This window comes from Rhea americana, unplaced genomic scaffold (genome assembly GCF_003343005.1).
Source record: "Rhea americana isolate MKP2758 unplaced genomic scaffold, rheAme1 scaffold_122, whole genome shotgun sequence".
In the NCBI taxonomy this organism is placed as follows: Eukaryota; Metazoa; Chordata; class Aves; order Rheiformes; family Rheidae; genus Rhea; species Rhea americana.
The window spans coordinates 1,687,071-1,700,707 of record NW_028185284.1 but is presented as its reverse complement, the minus strand read 5'-3'; the positions used below and the strand labels follow the sequence as shown (position 1 = coordinate 1,700,707).

Genomic DNA, 13,637 nt, shown 5'->3' with positions numbered 1-13,637 from the left:
TCTTCCCTCCAAGGCTTGTAAGTCCCTTGTCATAGTCTCTACTCAACTTCTCTGCACCCAGCCTTTGTCCAGAGGTTCCTAGTGAAAGCACTGCACATTCTACTCATGCTCTTCCCTTTCCTTTCCCTCTCCCCCGGTATTGAGGATCCTTGCTGGGAGCTACCTTTCAGCATGTATAAACTGGTGCTTTAAAGACAACTTGGAATTTTCACTTTTCCCAAGTAAGCAAGTAATTCTGCCATTTCTTTTTTCCCCACACTAAGGGGTGTGCTATAGAAAAGTGTCCTAAGGAACAAAATATACTTTAGAGGAAGCAAGCTTTAATCACATAACGTTGAACATATTGCTTCATCAAGAATTTGTTTTATGATAGACCTGAATGGTCTATGGAAAATGATGTAGAATAGACTGGGAACACATCTATCTTCTGCTACTCACCTGGAGTTATTTAGGAGACAAGACGCTTCCTAACATATCCGTCAGATTCCAAACATCAGAAAATGGCCATTTTTTCTGATTCCCTTCCCGCGATTATATTCTCTTAATCAATTTGTTTTCACTTCACTGATGAAATAATAATGAATCTTAAGTGAAAGCAAGCTGTATCCAATTTATAATCTAGATAATATCTTTTGTGAGCTTTTACTAGCCTTATATGTTATGACTATATAATAAGTGTTTTAAAAATCCACAAAGTTTAAGTTGTGTAATTATTGCTGCTAATGAACTGTGATGTTGTTAAACCTTTTGAGCTTTTGTTAAAAACAGACCGCTCAGTGACAGGCTTTTGCTCACATTCAAATTAATTTCTAGTAAGTCCATACTATCAAAAGTTAACCTATTTACCAATCAGTTGTTTGATATTTTAGCTCTGAGCTATGTGTTTTTTGATTACTCTGCTTAAGGGAGTTCTGTCTGCCGCATTCAGTGAATTTATTTCATTTAAAATGCTGTTTCACATAATTAGGTCACTGGAGGTTAGCTTAGGACCCAAATGCAAAAGCCACCGCTTAAAACCACAGTATATTTTATGTTCTAATATTTACGTTTCCTAATGGATGTCTAGACAGATATGGTTTTTAGTTTTTTGGTTTTTTTTTTCTTCTTCCCGCTGGTAACTGTTTGCAGGTTTTATTTCGATATATCAGTTTCTAATAACTGGATAGCCTTTTCTTCTGCTGTCATTTCTTTTTTCCTTGATCTATTAATTGCACTGCTAATTTTTCTATCTTTACATATAACTTACTTTAAAAGAGATACAATTGAATGTGTTTTGTGTTTTCATACTTACTTATTCAGCAGCTTGTTTCTCTGTTATACACTACTTAAGAGAAAGGCATCCTGCAAACAAAATGTATGGAAAGCATGCATTTCACTCTTCTATTTGGAACTCAATTGCTAAGTGTTTATGTGATGGGAAAAATTGTATAGGGTTGATTTTCATACTACATTCTGTTTTTTTTTAATATTATTTAAAACTTCTTTTATTACATAAAGATTGGATATAATTATTGAATTCTCTGTTTTTGTTTCCTATGAACCTAATTTTATTGGAATACCTAGGAGCAGGCCTTTCTAAAAGTCCTAATAGTTTGGGGATATGTTAGACTTCTAAACAACCCTGAATGTCTCATCTGCATTTAGCTAAGAAAACTGGGGGAGGGAGGGAGGGAGAAGTACAATCTTTTGTTTGTTTTATTTACCTAGTTTTTGAACAGCTAATTTCAAGATATTTGGAATTTAACAGAATACCAGTTTTTATCCAAATATTATTACATGCAATTCAAAAATTGTCTAGCAATTGTCATTTGATATTCAGGTTTATCAATTTCTACTTTCTATTTTTCTGAGAAAAAAAAATGCAATGTCCTTTTATGTTTTAGAAGGGCAGCTATTTATCAGAACTTATGCTAAATCAGAAGCCGACCCTAGTGTGGATGGCCCATTTTCATTGACTGGAAAAACAATGAAAACTTTGATACACAAACAAATATAAATGTTTACATTAAAAATGACATTATTGTGCTAAGCAGGATATACTTCTGTTTCTATCCATTGTTTAAGTTACATAGCTCAAGAGCAATTTAGTTTTTCTATTGTGTAAAATGCTTAACTATAAAATGTATAAACTGAACTTCAGAATAGATGTATCCTTTATACAGCAGGTCTCCTGCCTGACTTTTGACTTGCTTATGTAATACAGTGTAAACATGACATACATTACTTCCTGAATAATGAAATGAGCAGTCTAGGGGGAACTTTTGTAAGTAACTCTCCAAAGTTTTCATCTAGAAAGCATGTATTCTCAATGATGGCTAACTGCTTTTGATTTTGCTATATTTTCTTCTCTTCTAAAGTTGTACTCAATTTCAAGAAAGTGTATACAGAGCTTTTGGGGTGGGAGGAAGAATCATGAAAATAGTTAAATAAATACATGAAAATACTAATGCATTTACAGAAGTTGTTAGCAGCCCAAAATGTATTTCATAGTCTTTCTCATGTGATCATAAAGTTCATTCTGGCATGAAAGATGACAGCAATCTTTGGAATCAGTAAGAAAAATGTATTCTCGCTGTTCAAGTTCAGTATCAATGGTTCCCAAAAATTAATTCTCACATACAATCATGAGACAAAAGGCCTATTGCATGCCTGAAACCACATTTAGTTATTTAGCCATGCTGAAGCCTGACCAGTGAACCTGTATGCTGGCTGAAAACCAAAGCCTGCAGACTGTTTTGGAAACCACTGCATTAAGTCGGACATACAGTTCTTGCAGCAGAACTAGGTCAGCTGCTTAGCAGAGCATTTCTAGGGTGGGCTGTGATTTCACAACCCATTGCTTTTAGTTTTTGATGACTTTTGAGTGTCATTTTAAGAAAATGCTCTGAGAACAACCAGATAAGTGCAATTACACATCAAGGCATATTTATGAAATGGATTTAGACAAACTCAAATATACTCTGATCACACAATCCAGCTCCAGTTTGTAAGCTGTAAAACTGTAGCTTATGTAACACTTTTGGGGGCAGAGAATGTTTGCTGTAGCTTTCCTGCACAGCATGGATGTGAAAGGCTGTTTTTCTTAGCTATCATCATGTTGTTATCTGTTTGAATATTGTTTTTCATGCAAAATAAGCCTTAGCTAGCTTCTGTTACCTACTGAAACAGGAAAACCATTTACCGTTATGATTAAAATCTTTTTTCCTCTTTACATAGGAACTGGAACAACTGCTAATGATAGAGACAAAAAATTATAGAAAGACCATAAAGTTTTATCAGAAGCTATTAGAGAAAGAAAGAAGAAACAAAGGTAATATTACAATAATCTGCTAGTAGTGAAAGGGGGGTTGTTACATCATTTAAGAAATTTCYATATATATCAAATCACTGATGTTTTTATACTATGTATATTGTATGTACAAAGGTCCTGAAATCAAATCTATGTTGCCCAAATTGAGAGGACAGCTACAGGAAATGAAATCAAAGGTGCAGTTTCTTGAACTGGTGAAGAAGTATGTGCAGGCAAGTCAGATTTTGTTTTGCTTTGGTTTCATTTGTCATTCCAATACTATGTCAGTGTAGTTGGCCTTCAAGTCAGCATGTGAAATGTAGAATGTTTTTATAAGTGCCAAATAAAGTAAAATTTAAAAGAATGATTAGAGCAAATGTAATAGCTGTCTAATATTGTTTTAAAAAAAAGTTGTTTGAACAAATGTGTTTTGACTTTAGGTTGAATTGACTGCATTTTCTGTGGATTTTCCTCTGTTTTTGAACATTTTATTTTTATATTGCTTTGAATCTTTGAGCAGATTATGTATGCAGAGCAGTGGGGTGTGGAATGTTGTGTGCTTCCCACGGTTGTTCACAGCGGCAGAACTGACACGTTGGATGTGGCACCTACTGATGAGCCATCGTTGCTTATTTACCATAATACAGTGAAACATCAATGCAATAATCCAAATGGAATAAGAGATCTTCAAGCTGGGACTCCCCTTGGTTTAATGGCTTATTTATATTCTAGGTATMGTATATTTTGCACATCCTTAACTAGGAGTGAAGTGAAGCATTATTATAAATTTAAAAAAATTGTTTCTACAATAAATCTTAAATATTCAAGATTTCATGAACTCTCAAATATCAAGCTTAATGTTATTTCTGTGCACACTTATTTGCAGAAATGGGCAGRAGAATGGCAAAACACAATCTGATAAGAAATAAGCTGAACCACAAAGTTTGGATTTCATTTTAAACTAGAGCAATTGATAATAAACCAAAAATTAATAACTTCAAACTTTTTTATCCATTACTTATTTGAAGTTTAGCTCTGATAGTTGCCATGGAATCATGGCTTAATGTTGTTACTAGCAGGTAGCAATTCTTCAGAACATATAATTTGATAATTACATAGGTCTGGATGTGAAAACACAGGTTACAAATTATGAACTCAGTCCATGAGACTGATCAAGATGTAGGCTTTCCTTGGGGCTGTAGAAGGGGACAGAGATGTCCTTTAACCCTCAATTGAGGTGAGGGGGTTGTTGTTCTAAGGTACCCTGGGAGTAACAGTATGAGGGAGGAGAACAGCCTGAGAGATGAAATGGCTCARTCAGCCTTGTGCCACTGTAGGTGTCTAAATACAAAAGACACTTCCAGGTAATTTGTAAATCATATTTTCATCTGGTTTGAACAGTCAGAAAGATACAAAGATTCAATTTCTGAAAAGCCYCAAATTAAATTGATCATTTTAAGCAGCAAAGGTAGGTAACAGGAAGAATCATAAGCTTTTATCCCTGACTCATTCTGACCCTTAGACCCAGTTATTCAGAGTGCTGCCCTTGCTGGTAGTTAATATTTTGGTCAGAGCAAACAAAATGCTTTGGAATCAGAGCTTCACCATTCAGCAAACCCAGACTCTCTTATGGTTTGCAGTAAGCTGTCAAGTAGACATGACATTAAGCTCAGCTTAATATCTTGTGAATATGTATATAAATATATACACATAAAATACACTCAWATATAATGTGTGTATAAGTATATTTTTATTGTTAAAGCAGCCGCTATTCTAATTACTATTACAAAAAAGATTTTATTTTCTTGATCAAAGCATCTACTTTTTATACTTTTACTCTAAACGTCTTCTACAACAACATCAAATGAGATGACAGAAACAAGAAAATTAAATGTGTTCCTCRGTACTAATAATAGAAAGTAAATTTTGAAGATAATAGAAATGTCAAAGAGRTTCTTAATAGAATTCCAAGCTCTTTATTAACTTTTTTTATTAAACAGAAATTATACTTCTACTGTTGGCARTCTCAATATTTCTTTTTTCTCCAAATCATTGATGTGTAAAAATAAAATAAAAATGAACCAGAATTTCCTGTAGAGCTTGTGAATTTGAAATCCCTGCCATTTCTTGATGTTTTGAGGGTTTTTATTGTTGCTGTACTTTACTGCAAGACAAAATCATGTTCTCRTTTGTCTGAAGTTTTTTCTTGTGCTTCACAGAAATGCGTTTTTAGAAGGTTATGTACAGCAGTTTCTCTACACTTTCCGTTATTTCTGCACACAAGAAGAATTTTTGCAGTTTCTTCTTGAAAGAATCAGCAGCACTTTATCCAGGTACAGTAACTTCCTATGAAAAAATGCTATCAAAGCACAACTGACTTTTCCTTCAATGGCAAAGAGCTGTTTCTAACAAAAAAAAAATAATGAACTTCAGTTTTTGATGATTATTTTTGTAAGACTGCCTTGGCAAGTGAGAGTGAAATTAGAGCAAGTACTGTATTCGGCAATATGCTTTCTTCATGTTTTCTTCTAAATTCTGCAAATCTTAAGTTCAACAGTTGTTCAATATTGGGTCATAAACACAACCACAGTTTTGTTTCCATARAGCCACAGATGTGAAACATAAGCATTTAATGGTATGGTCAAAACCAAATAATATCTACAGTTTTCTCTACAGTTATTTTCAGTTGTAGTATTTTGGTACAATAAGTGCCTTTTTCTTCTCACCAGTGCAAGCCTGGACCCTTCCACATCATTTACCAAAATATGTAACCGCAGTTTCTACATCCTGCAGGCTTGGATTGAAGACTGCTACAGTGTAGACTTTGCAACAAATACTGATCTTTTGTATACTCTAAAAGAGTTTATTTCTTCCAAGGTAAGACAGGATTTTGGCACAAGCTTTAAGAAAAAAAATGGTCMRTTGTAGTCAGTTATGATATATGAGACACAGTTRTTATAAAATCTGTGCTTATTACAAATAAAGTATAAAAAAATGCTGTCTTTGGCAGCTRTGTTCAGTACAGCTGGTTTTGGACTGACTTGAGWCTCATRAGTATTTTGTATCTTGCTTATAATCTCTGGGAACTTCAGTTCAGTATTCTGTTAATCTGTATTCCATTTACAGGTTGCTCCATTAAATGGCTACGGTGAGCGCTTGCTGTCATTGCTTGAGGATGCTTCTGCCAGGAAAAGTGGCAGTGCTTATCATTGCTCCAGCATGGACAAATGTGAAGAGGAGGGTGAGGAGGACAGAAAAGCATTACATTCGTTATGTAAAAAGCTCTCGGAAGATGTTTCCAGGAAGGTATATGGTTTCTTTAGACTGTGGTATATACAGCACTTTTTCCATGTAGCATTTTCTCACCCCAAAAAACAAACCAAAACAAAAAAAAAAGAAAGTGTTAAGTTTAGGATCTGGACCCCGATTCAGTAAAATGTATATATCTGTGCTTTAATTTTTTTGCTGAAAGTTTCTATGGTTTAAACAGTTGTACAGCTAGGAAGCTAGCTGAAGCCTTAACTGAGCCCTATCAACTGTTTCAGTAATAATAGATCACATGAACCAAATCCTGAGAGGGGCTGAACAYGTCATTTTTGATACTAATTTGTGACTTAGTTACTGGGAAATCTTTTTTTCCCCTTGTCARTTATTGATACTTTTTGTTATGTATACATCTGCATTTGTAAGACTAGAAGTAYAAGAAAACAGTGAGGGGCAAGGTTCCCTTCTAGAATTTCAARCTTGTAGCAAAAACTTTTCTACATTTTTGTCTGTCTTTACTCATTTATAGAGTATGCTCGTGAAAAGTTTGCCTAAAAAAAAGTCCTCAGAGTAACTGGARTGGCATATGAAAGTGGAATGTATTGATATTGTGCAAATTGAATTTAGAATCACTGTCTTGGTAAAGTTGCAAAATTTCCATGGGGTACACTGGAGACTCAATCAGTAAAGGGCAAGAAGAATAGGGGAAAAGCAGACTTCTTGTATTGACACAGCATTGCAACGATACTGGACRATGGGAGGAGGGAAAAGAATGGAAGARCGAGCAATATTAGTTCAAGTATTATGTGGTTAGAAGGTAATCACAGTGATTAGMAGCTGATATTACAATAATGGAGTTAGTGAAGAGAAGGCAAACTGAACATACAGTGAAATACTACAAGATTATGTCCAGGAAAATAACATGATCTAGAATGAGATGAATAGTTCACCTTCTGGAAGGAGATTGATTACAAGTYACATGGGGCAAAAGTTTGAAAATAAAGTTTGATGTCTATTCTGGACAAAGACAATGAATAATGATCTGGAATATACAGTACTGCATGCTAGAGCTGTGAAGATCATAGGAAATAAATGCCCTCACCAAAAACAGTAAAAAAYAAAAAATGCAGAAAACAAGTTACCTTTCAGTCATTCTGATGATGATGATGTAAAGAATAATCTTAAGGCATTGATTTGACCTTTTTTTTTTTTTTTGAATTCAGTGAAAGTTTTCTGTGCCCTGGAAAGAGAACAATAATGTGTGCATTAATTCTGATTGCAGCAGCAGCCTTGTATGAGCTTTCATWCATTTTCACTCATAGGTAATATTTGTTTCATAGGGCGGTTTGATTCCAGGCAAAAAAAGTACAAGAGATAGTAAGAGGTAAAATATAAAACTTAAGAGCATAAATTATTTTATGTTGGCCARCTTGAATACATGAAAGTTTGTTTTAAATACAGGTTGGTTTATATCCAGAAGCTTCCTGCTCAGGCTTGCTGACTGTGCATATCATATTAACCTAAAATAGCAATATAGAGAAAACAGTGTGCGCCTCTCTGAGCTAAGCTTGAAGACTAGCTAAAGAGTTTTGCTTTTCCAAAGGTCTTTTTCTGACCTAGTGTTCCAGAAGGTTAGATCAAGAGGAGACATAACAAATGGCCTTAGAGAACAGAGACGTAATGCTGGCCTTCCTTTATTTTTTTTTTCCCCTTTCTTTCTCTGCAGAACTTTAACTGGAAACTCTCCAAAGGTATGGGACCAATTGCGCATTATCAGAGRGAACGGCTGTACACTATTTCATCCGTTTTGCCAAAGCCATGCTATAACAATTTTACAGAAGAATTCCCAGTTTCCTTTGCTAAAGCAGATGAAGTGGAACCATATCTCTTAACAGAATACAGTGTGCATCAGCTTTGTTGTCAGCTGACGTTGCTACAGCAGGTACAAAGGACTGGGTTCGCTTGGAAGTACAAATAATGCACATCTTATTTTATACTCAACTTCCTTTCTTTACCATCTTTCAACCCTATTTCAAGCTGAGTAGGATTCCACTATTTCATAATACGTGGAATTATAGTACTCCATTTTCTCCAAGTCTCTGCAGTGAAATTTAGACTGGTTAACTCAATTCATAGGCAGTGATCCCTCTGATAAATGTTGTGAAGAAAAGAAATTTCTGTCATTTTTATCCTTTATCATTTTAGATTGATACATTGTTACACTTTAACAAGATATATTTTGTTCTTTTTGTTTAGGAAGTATTTCATAAATGCCATCCAGTACACTTTCTAAATTCAAGGGCACTTGGTGTTAAAGACAAATGTGTTGCTGTCCAAAAGTAAGTACACTGCTTGTTTTAACCATCCCTCCATTCTGTTGATGCACAGCTGTTCATGTTATACCTTTAAAACATCCGGGAAGAGAGAAACTTTTAAAACACTTTCTGTGAGAATATCTGTAGATATTCTCTTTACATACATTTTTGAAATTCAGGAGATTTTATTTGTACGGATATGTGTGTAACTACATATATGTGTACCTATGTGTGGTAGCTCACATTTACAAAGTGATTTCCTTGAAATCTAAAGCAGATTAGGCCAAAATATTAGGGAAGATTTACATTGTGGGTGTTGTGGAGGATTTATTTTATTTGGGGGGGGGGGGAATTGTAATGGTTTCTGAATCAGGTTGCTTGGCAACTATATCCATATATAATCTCCATGACCATCCTTTGTGTGCTGTTGCAACTGCTAATGTTTACAGATACATAAAAATTTTCCTATAGTGTTTAGAAAGATTAGAAATTTTAAGTTACTTTTCCAATTTTAATTATTATTTTCAATTGTAACTGTTATTTTCATCCAGTCACATGGGCTCTGAATTATAATTGCTTAAAGTTTAATTCTTAAATACCTGATGGATTCTGCTAGCTTCTAATTAGTACTTGTTAGTGATACTAAATGTAGTGGACTTTTCTGTCTAAGATGGGGAAGATGCACATAAATCACATCTTCTTTTATAAGTTGTTCAATGTCAGAGGCAAAACCAGGTGGTTTTTACTTGTTTGAGGTAGAGGCACAGGGAAACGAACTGTGTGGTGCCACCAGGTGTTAGGACTAGAGAACAGCCACTGGCCTGTCGAGCAGCATAGATGTAGCCTGTGCCTTTTCAAGGTTAAGTTTCTTATGTGGTTTCAGTTTTTATTATATTTGGATTCTGGCTGTTATTTCATGTGTCAACCGGTTTTGCACTTGAATAAATTGTTCAGTAACAAGTATGAAGGTTTCTTATATATACAAAAATGCATGATGCACATGCTTATCTTGTAGTTTTAAGAAAGATAAGTAACATCTCACTTTGTACTTATAAATAGTTTTAAAAATCAAGATTGCAAACACTACAAAGTTATTTTAAATGATTAGAAATCAACATTTTTCCATGCAAATCCAGTGTCTGCATTACTTATTTTTGCTTCTTTTTTTTTCCCCCCACCCTTTCCATAGAGCTGTTTCGACTGAGGCAGTTTCACTTAAAGTCTGTAATTTGTTTCTGTCAAAGTGCATACAAGATCAATACCTTCTACAATTACTAAGAAATGCAGACAGTGTCAGTACCTGGGTTGCTGCTGAGATTGTAACATGTCACAGTTCTAAGGTTTGTCATAGTTWTATTAATTATGAAACTGTTACCTGTTTTCTGTACCTGTTAATAGACTGTCAATAGTTTGGTTTATTGTCACTAGGAGAATCCACTTGATGTTTTGTAGTAGCAGGTTTGAAAACTTTATAGAATATAAGAAATTAATTGCCTAAGGATAAGAGAAGTCAGAGTTTAACAAGGACACYTCAGTGACAGCAAAAATAGTGACAGAGGGATATATTACTACAGTCAACAATTTTGATAACAAATTCTGAAAGAAGGTGCATCTGTTTTTTATCCTTCTCAATTAATTTTCATATTTCCAATCACTTTGTAGATTTATGTGGTAGCACGTTCCAGGAGTAATTAGATTTCTGTCTGGCCAGTTACTATTTTGTCAAAATCAAGAAGCTGTTGACTGCTGTGATTAACCGAAATTTCAGAACTGCGCACATTGCTTCTGTACCTTATTGATAGTTTAATGGAAAGTCACTCCCTAAACTTGATTAATGCTTTGACTTCTCAACTGACTGCTGGAGTAGTATCTTAGTAAATATGTGTTTATATGGCTACTAGGCTGCTACCAGATTATTTCTTTCTAATCACTATAAAAATCCTGAGTCTGCATCTATCTACAATTGTTTTTTTTTATATACAAGTGGTCAGAGACCAAATCTCTGAATTCTCTTATCACTCTTTGTTGGGTTGTCCTCTGGGTTTTTGTTGGATTTCTTGATTTATAGTATTTCTCAAAAACATATGCTTTTTTAACATATACAAACATTTTTTTAAAAAAAAACAAATCCTGGGAGAAGAAATAATCTGCTAGAATCACAGTGTATAGTTCACAGTTTATTTTTCTAACTGGCAATACAGCACTGGTTGGTCATATAAAGTCCACATGCTTTGCTAACCTTTAAAGTTACTTGACCATTCAGCAGACACTATATATGAATGAATTTATTTCGGTGAGTAATGTGTTGGTCCTTTGCTTTCTCTCTGCTGTTTTCTTCTAGAGCCTCTTCCCAGCCTTGAAAAATCAATAGAACCAAGAAATTATTGACAATAAGCACTAAGCTTGAGTCTCAGTATCACCCACTACTTACAAGGGTACTTTATTCCCATGAAATCAGAAGAAATACTTTCTAATTCCAAAATAAGCTTTTTACTAACAACTGACTGAAACTGATAGCTTCCAAACACATATGAGCTCTAGAAAACTGTTTTATCTTAATATCTTTTCCAGCTGCAGGTGAGCTTGTTATCAAAATTTCTTCTTATAGCAAAATCCTGCTATGAACAAAGAAATTTTGCTACCGCGATGCAAATCTTAGCAGGCTTGGAAAACCTTATTGTTCGACAGTTACCAGTAAGTGATATGCTTTGGGACTCTTTCCTGTAACTATTTTGTTTAAATATGATTTTGTTCTGATATGGGAAGTAATGTGAAAAACAAAACTGTATTTTGTTTTATTGGAAGGCATGGAAAATTTTACCTGCAAAAGTAGCTGAAATAATGGAAGAACTCAAGGCTGTTGAGGTATAGTATAAAATTTTTAATGTAAAATACTCCTTGGAGATTGGAGAAGATGTGAGATCTTTCTACATGGATGCCTCTACTGGATAAAAGTCAAAATAATTATTTTGTACTACTAAGGAGATTTTAACWTGATTTAGGACTGTTAGCTCTTGATTAGCCCAGAGTTTTCATCTTAATATTTTTCTCAAAAATGTATCCTATGYGACTTAAAAGAAAAGACATTTCAAAGCAGTTTAGGAGATTTAGATACACTTTTTCTATTGATTTCTCAGTTTTGTGACTCTAATCTGTTTTGAACGATCTTAGATGTTTGTTCTTATCATAGGCATCCCCCTATTGATCTATCTGATTTTGAATCCTAGAGTGAAATTCTAAGATACAATTTTGTCTGTGAATTGGAAACATCAAGAATTATCTTTTGGAATATCTTTTGATTAAAATTACTTTCTTTAGTTCTGCATTTCAAAATGTCTGCCACCAGATTAATTTAACGTTATCTTCAACTGCAGTGCCAAAAGTTAAAATTCATTACAAATAAATATGTAGTGCTAAACATATAAAATGGAGACCTTCTTATAAAGCCTACCTTGAAACTAAACCTGAGATTTGTCTACATACATTTTTTAAAACAGATGTTCTTAAAAAGTGACAGTTTGTGTTTGATGGAAGGAGAAAGATTCAAAACACATCCAACAATTCCATCAGCCCATGTTTTGGCTATGCATGTCCAACAACTTGAAACTGGAGGATTCACAATGACAAAYGGAGCTCACAAGTGGACTAAACTTAGGTAATTATTGTAATTATATATATGTCACCTGAATTTTTAGAACAGAATATGGTCTAATGAGGTAATAAGAGGAAACAGTGTTTCATGTTAGCAGTTTAAATGATTGCAGTCATTTTGACATGTAACTAAAGGGGCAGATATAAAAGTGAATGCTCTGTGCCTTTGAATTTAAAGTTTTATTATCAGCAACAAAACAAAATAATCTTTTTCCCATATTTTCTTTCAAGAAATATTGCAAAAGTTGTGAGCCAAGTTCATGCATTTCAAGAGAATCCCTATACATTTACACCGGATTTCAAGCTGCAGTCTTACCTCAGACAAAGAATAGCTCATTTTAAAGATGCAGATATTTCTGCCTTGGCAGCTGACAACTGTGCCAACTTCCATCAGATACCAGCAGAAAAGCATTCTAGAAAAATTCAGGACACACTGCGCAGAATGAAGGCAACATTTCAGTAATTATTTGCATTTTATCTGTTCCCTGATAAACCATGGAAGATGGTTTATCTTCCATCTCCTGGACCAATTCCTAAGCAAATAGTTAAGTGAAGTGAACTTCAACATATTATCTCAAGTTGAAATGGATATACTTCTTAACATGGAATTGTAAAACACTGTCTAATGAGACTGGATTTCCTGGATGACTTGTCAAAGGATAAAAATAAAGAGAAAAATAAGAGAGAGTACAGATGAAAAGGATAACTCATTTTGTCACCGTTCTTTATTGGAAAAATAATTAGTCCACAAACAAATGTGTAAGAAATACTGTGGAAAGAACTTAAAATTACAGTTTCTGCTGCAAAGTTGGCCTAGGAGAGTTCAGAGTGTAGTTCGTTAAATGATGAATATATTTTTATATAAACATAGTGCATTTGTACCCTGTCACAGTGTGCATATAATTCAGAGRTGCAGATCCTATACTATCCTCTGATTGTTGGTGGGTTTTTCTGTTATGTTGTGTTTCACAAAAACTTTGCTTGATTTAAGTAATTGGCCATCTTTTTCTTCAAGCATATTAAGGAAGGAGAGAATTACCATGCTGAAATATTTTGGTTTAGTTTTAATGCCAATGAAAAATATTTCCAAATAAAAGTAAGACCTGAATCTAAATACT

The 13,637-nt window shown here is 34.1% G+C and overlaps 1 protein-coding gene across 1 annotated transcript in view; it reads left to right on the top strand.

Moving 5' to 3' along the window:
• KNDC1 (kinase non-catalytic C-lobe domain containing 1) overlaps nucleotides 1-13,104 on the top strand; it is a 77,375-nt gene extending 64,271 nt beyond the window's left edge. Inside the window, exons 21-33 of the mRNA XM_085325557.1 lie at nucleotides 3,217-3,310; nucleotides 3,425-3,522; nucleotides 3,810-4,021; nucleotides 5,509-5,622; nucleotides 6,019-6,166; nucleotides 6,416-6,595; nucleotides 8,280-8,495; nucleotides 8,810-8,892; nucleotides 10,058-10,208; nucleotides 11,440-11,562; nucleotides 11,674-11,733; nucleotides 12,366-12,523; nucleotides 12,751-13,104. Of these exons, the coding sequence (XP_085181683.1) occupies nucleotides 3,217-3,310; nucleotides 3,425-3,522; nucleotides 3,810-4,021; nucleotides 5,509-5,622; nucleotides 6,019-6,166; nucleotides 6,416-6,595; nucleotides 8,280-8,495; nucleotides 8,810-8,892; nucleotides 10,058-10,208; nucleotides 11,440-11,562; nucleotides 11,674-11,733; nucleotides 12,366-12,523; nucleotides 12,751-12,982 (1,869 nt within the window). The 3' untranslated portion in view covers nucleotides 12,983-13,104. The remainder of the gene's footprint in view (nucleotides 1-3,216; nucleotides 3,311-3,424; nucleotides 3,523-3,809; nucleotides 4,022-5,508; nucleotides 5,623-6,018; nucleotides 6,167-6,415; nucleotides 6,596-8,279; nucleotides 8,496-8,809; nucleotides 8,893-10,057; nucleotides 10,209-11,439; nucleotides 11,563-11,673; nucleotides 11,734-12,365; nucleotides 12,524-12,750) is intronic.
• Nucleotides 13,105-13,637: the final 533 nt, after the last annotated feature.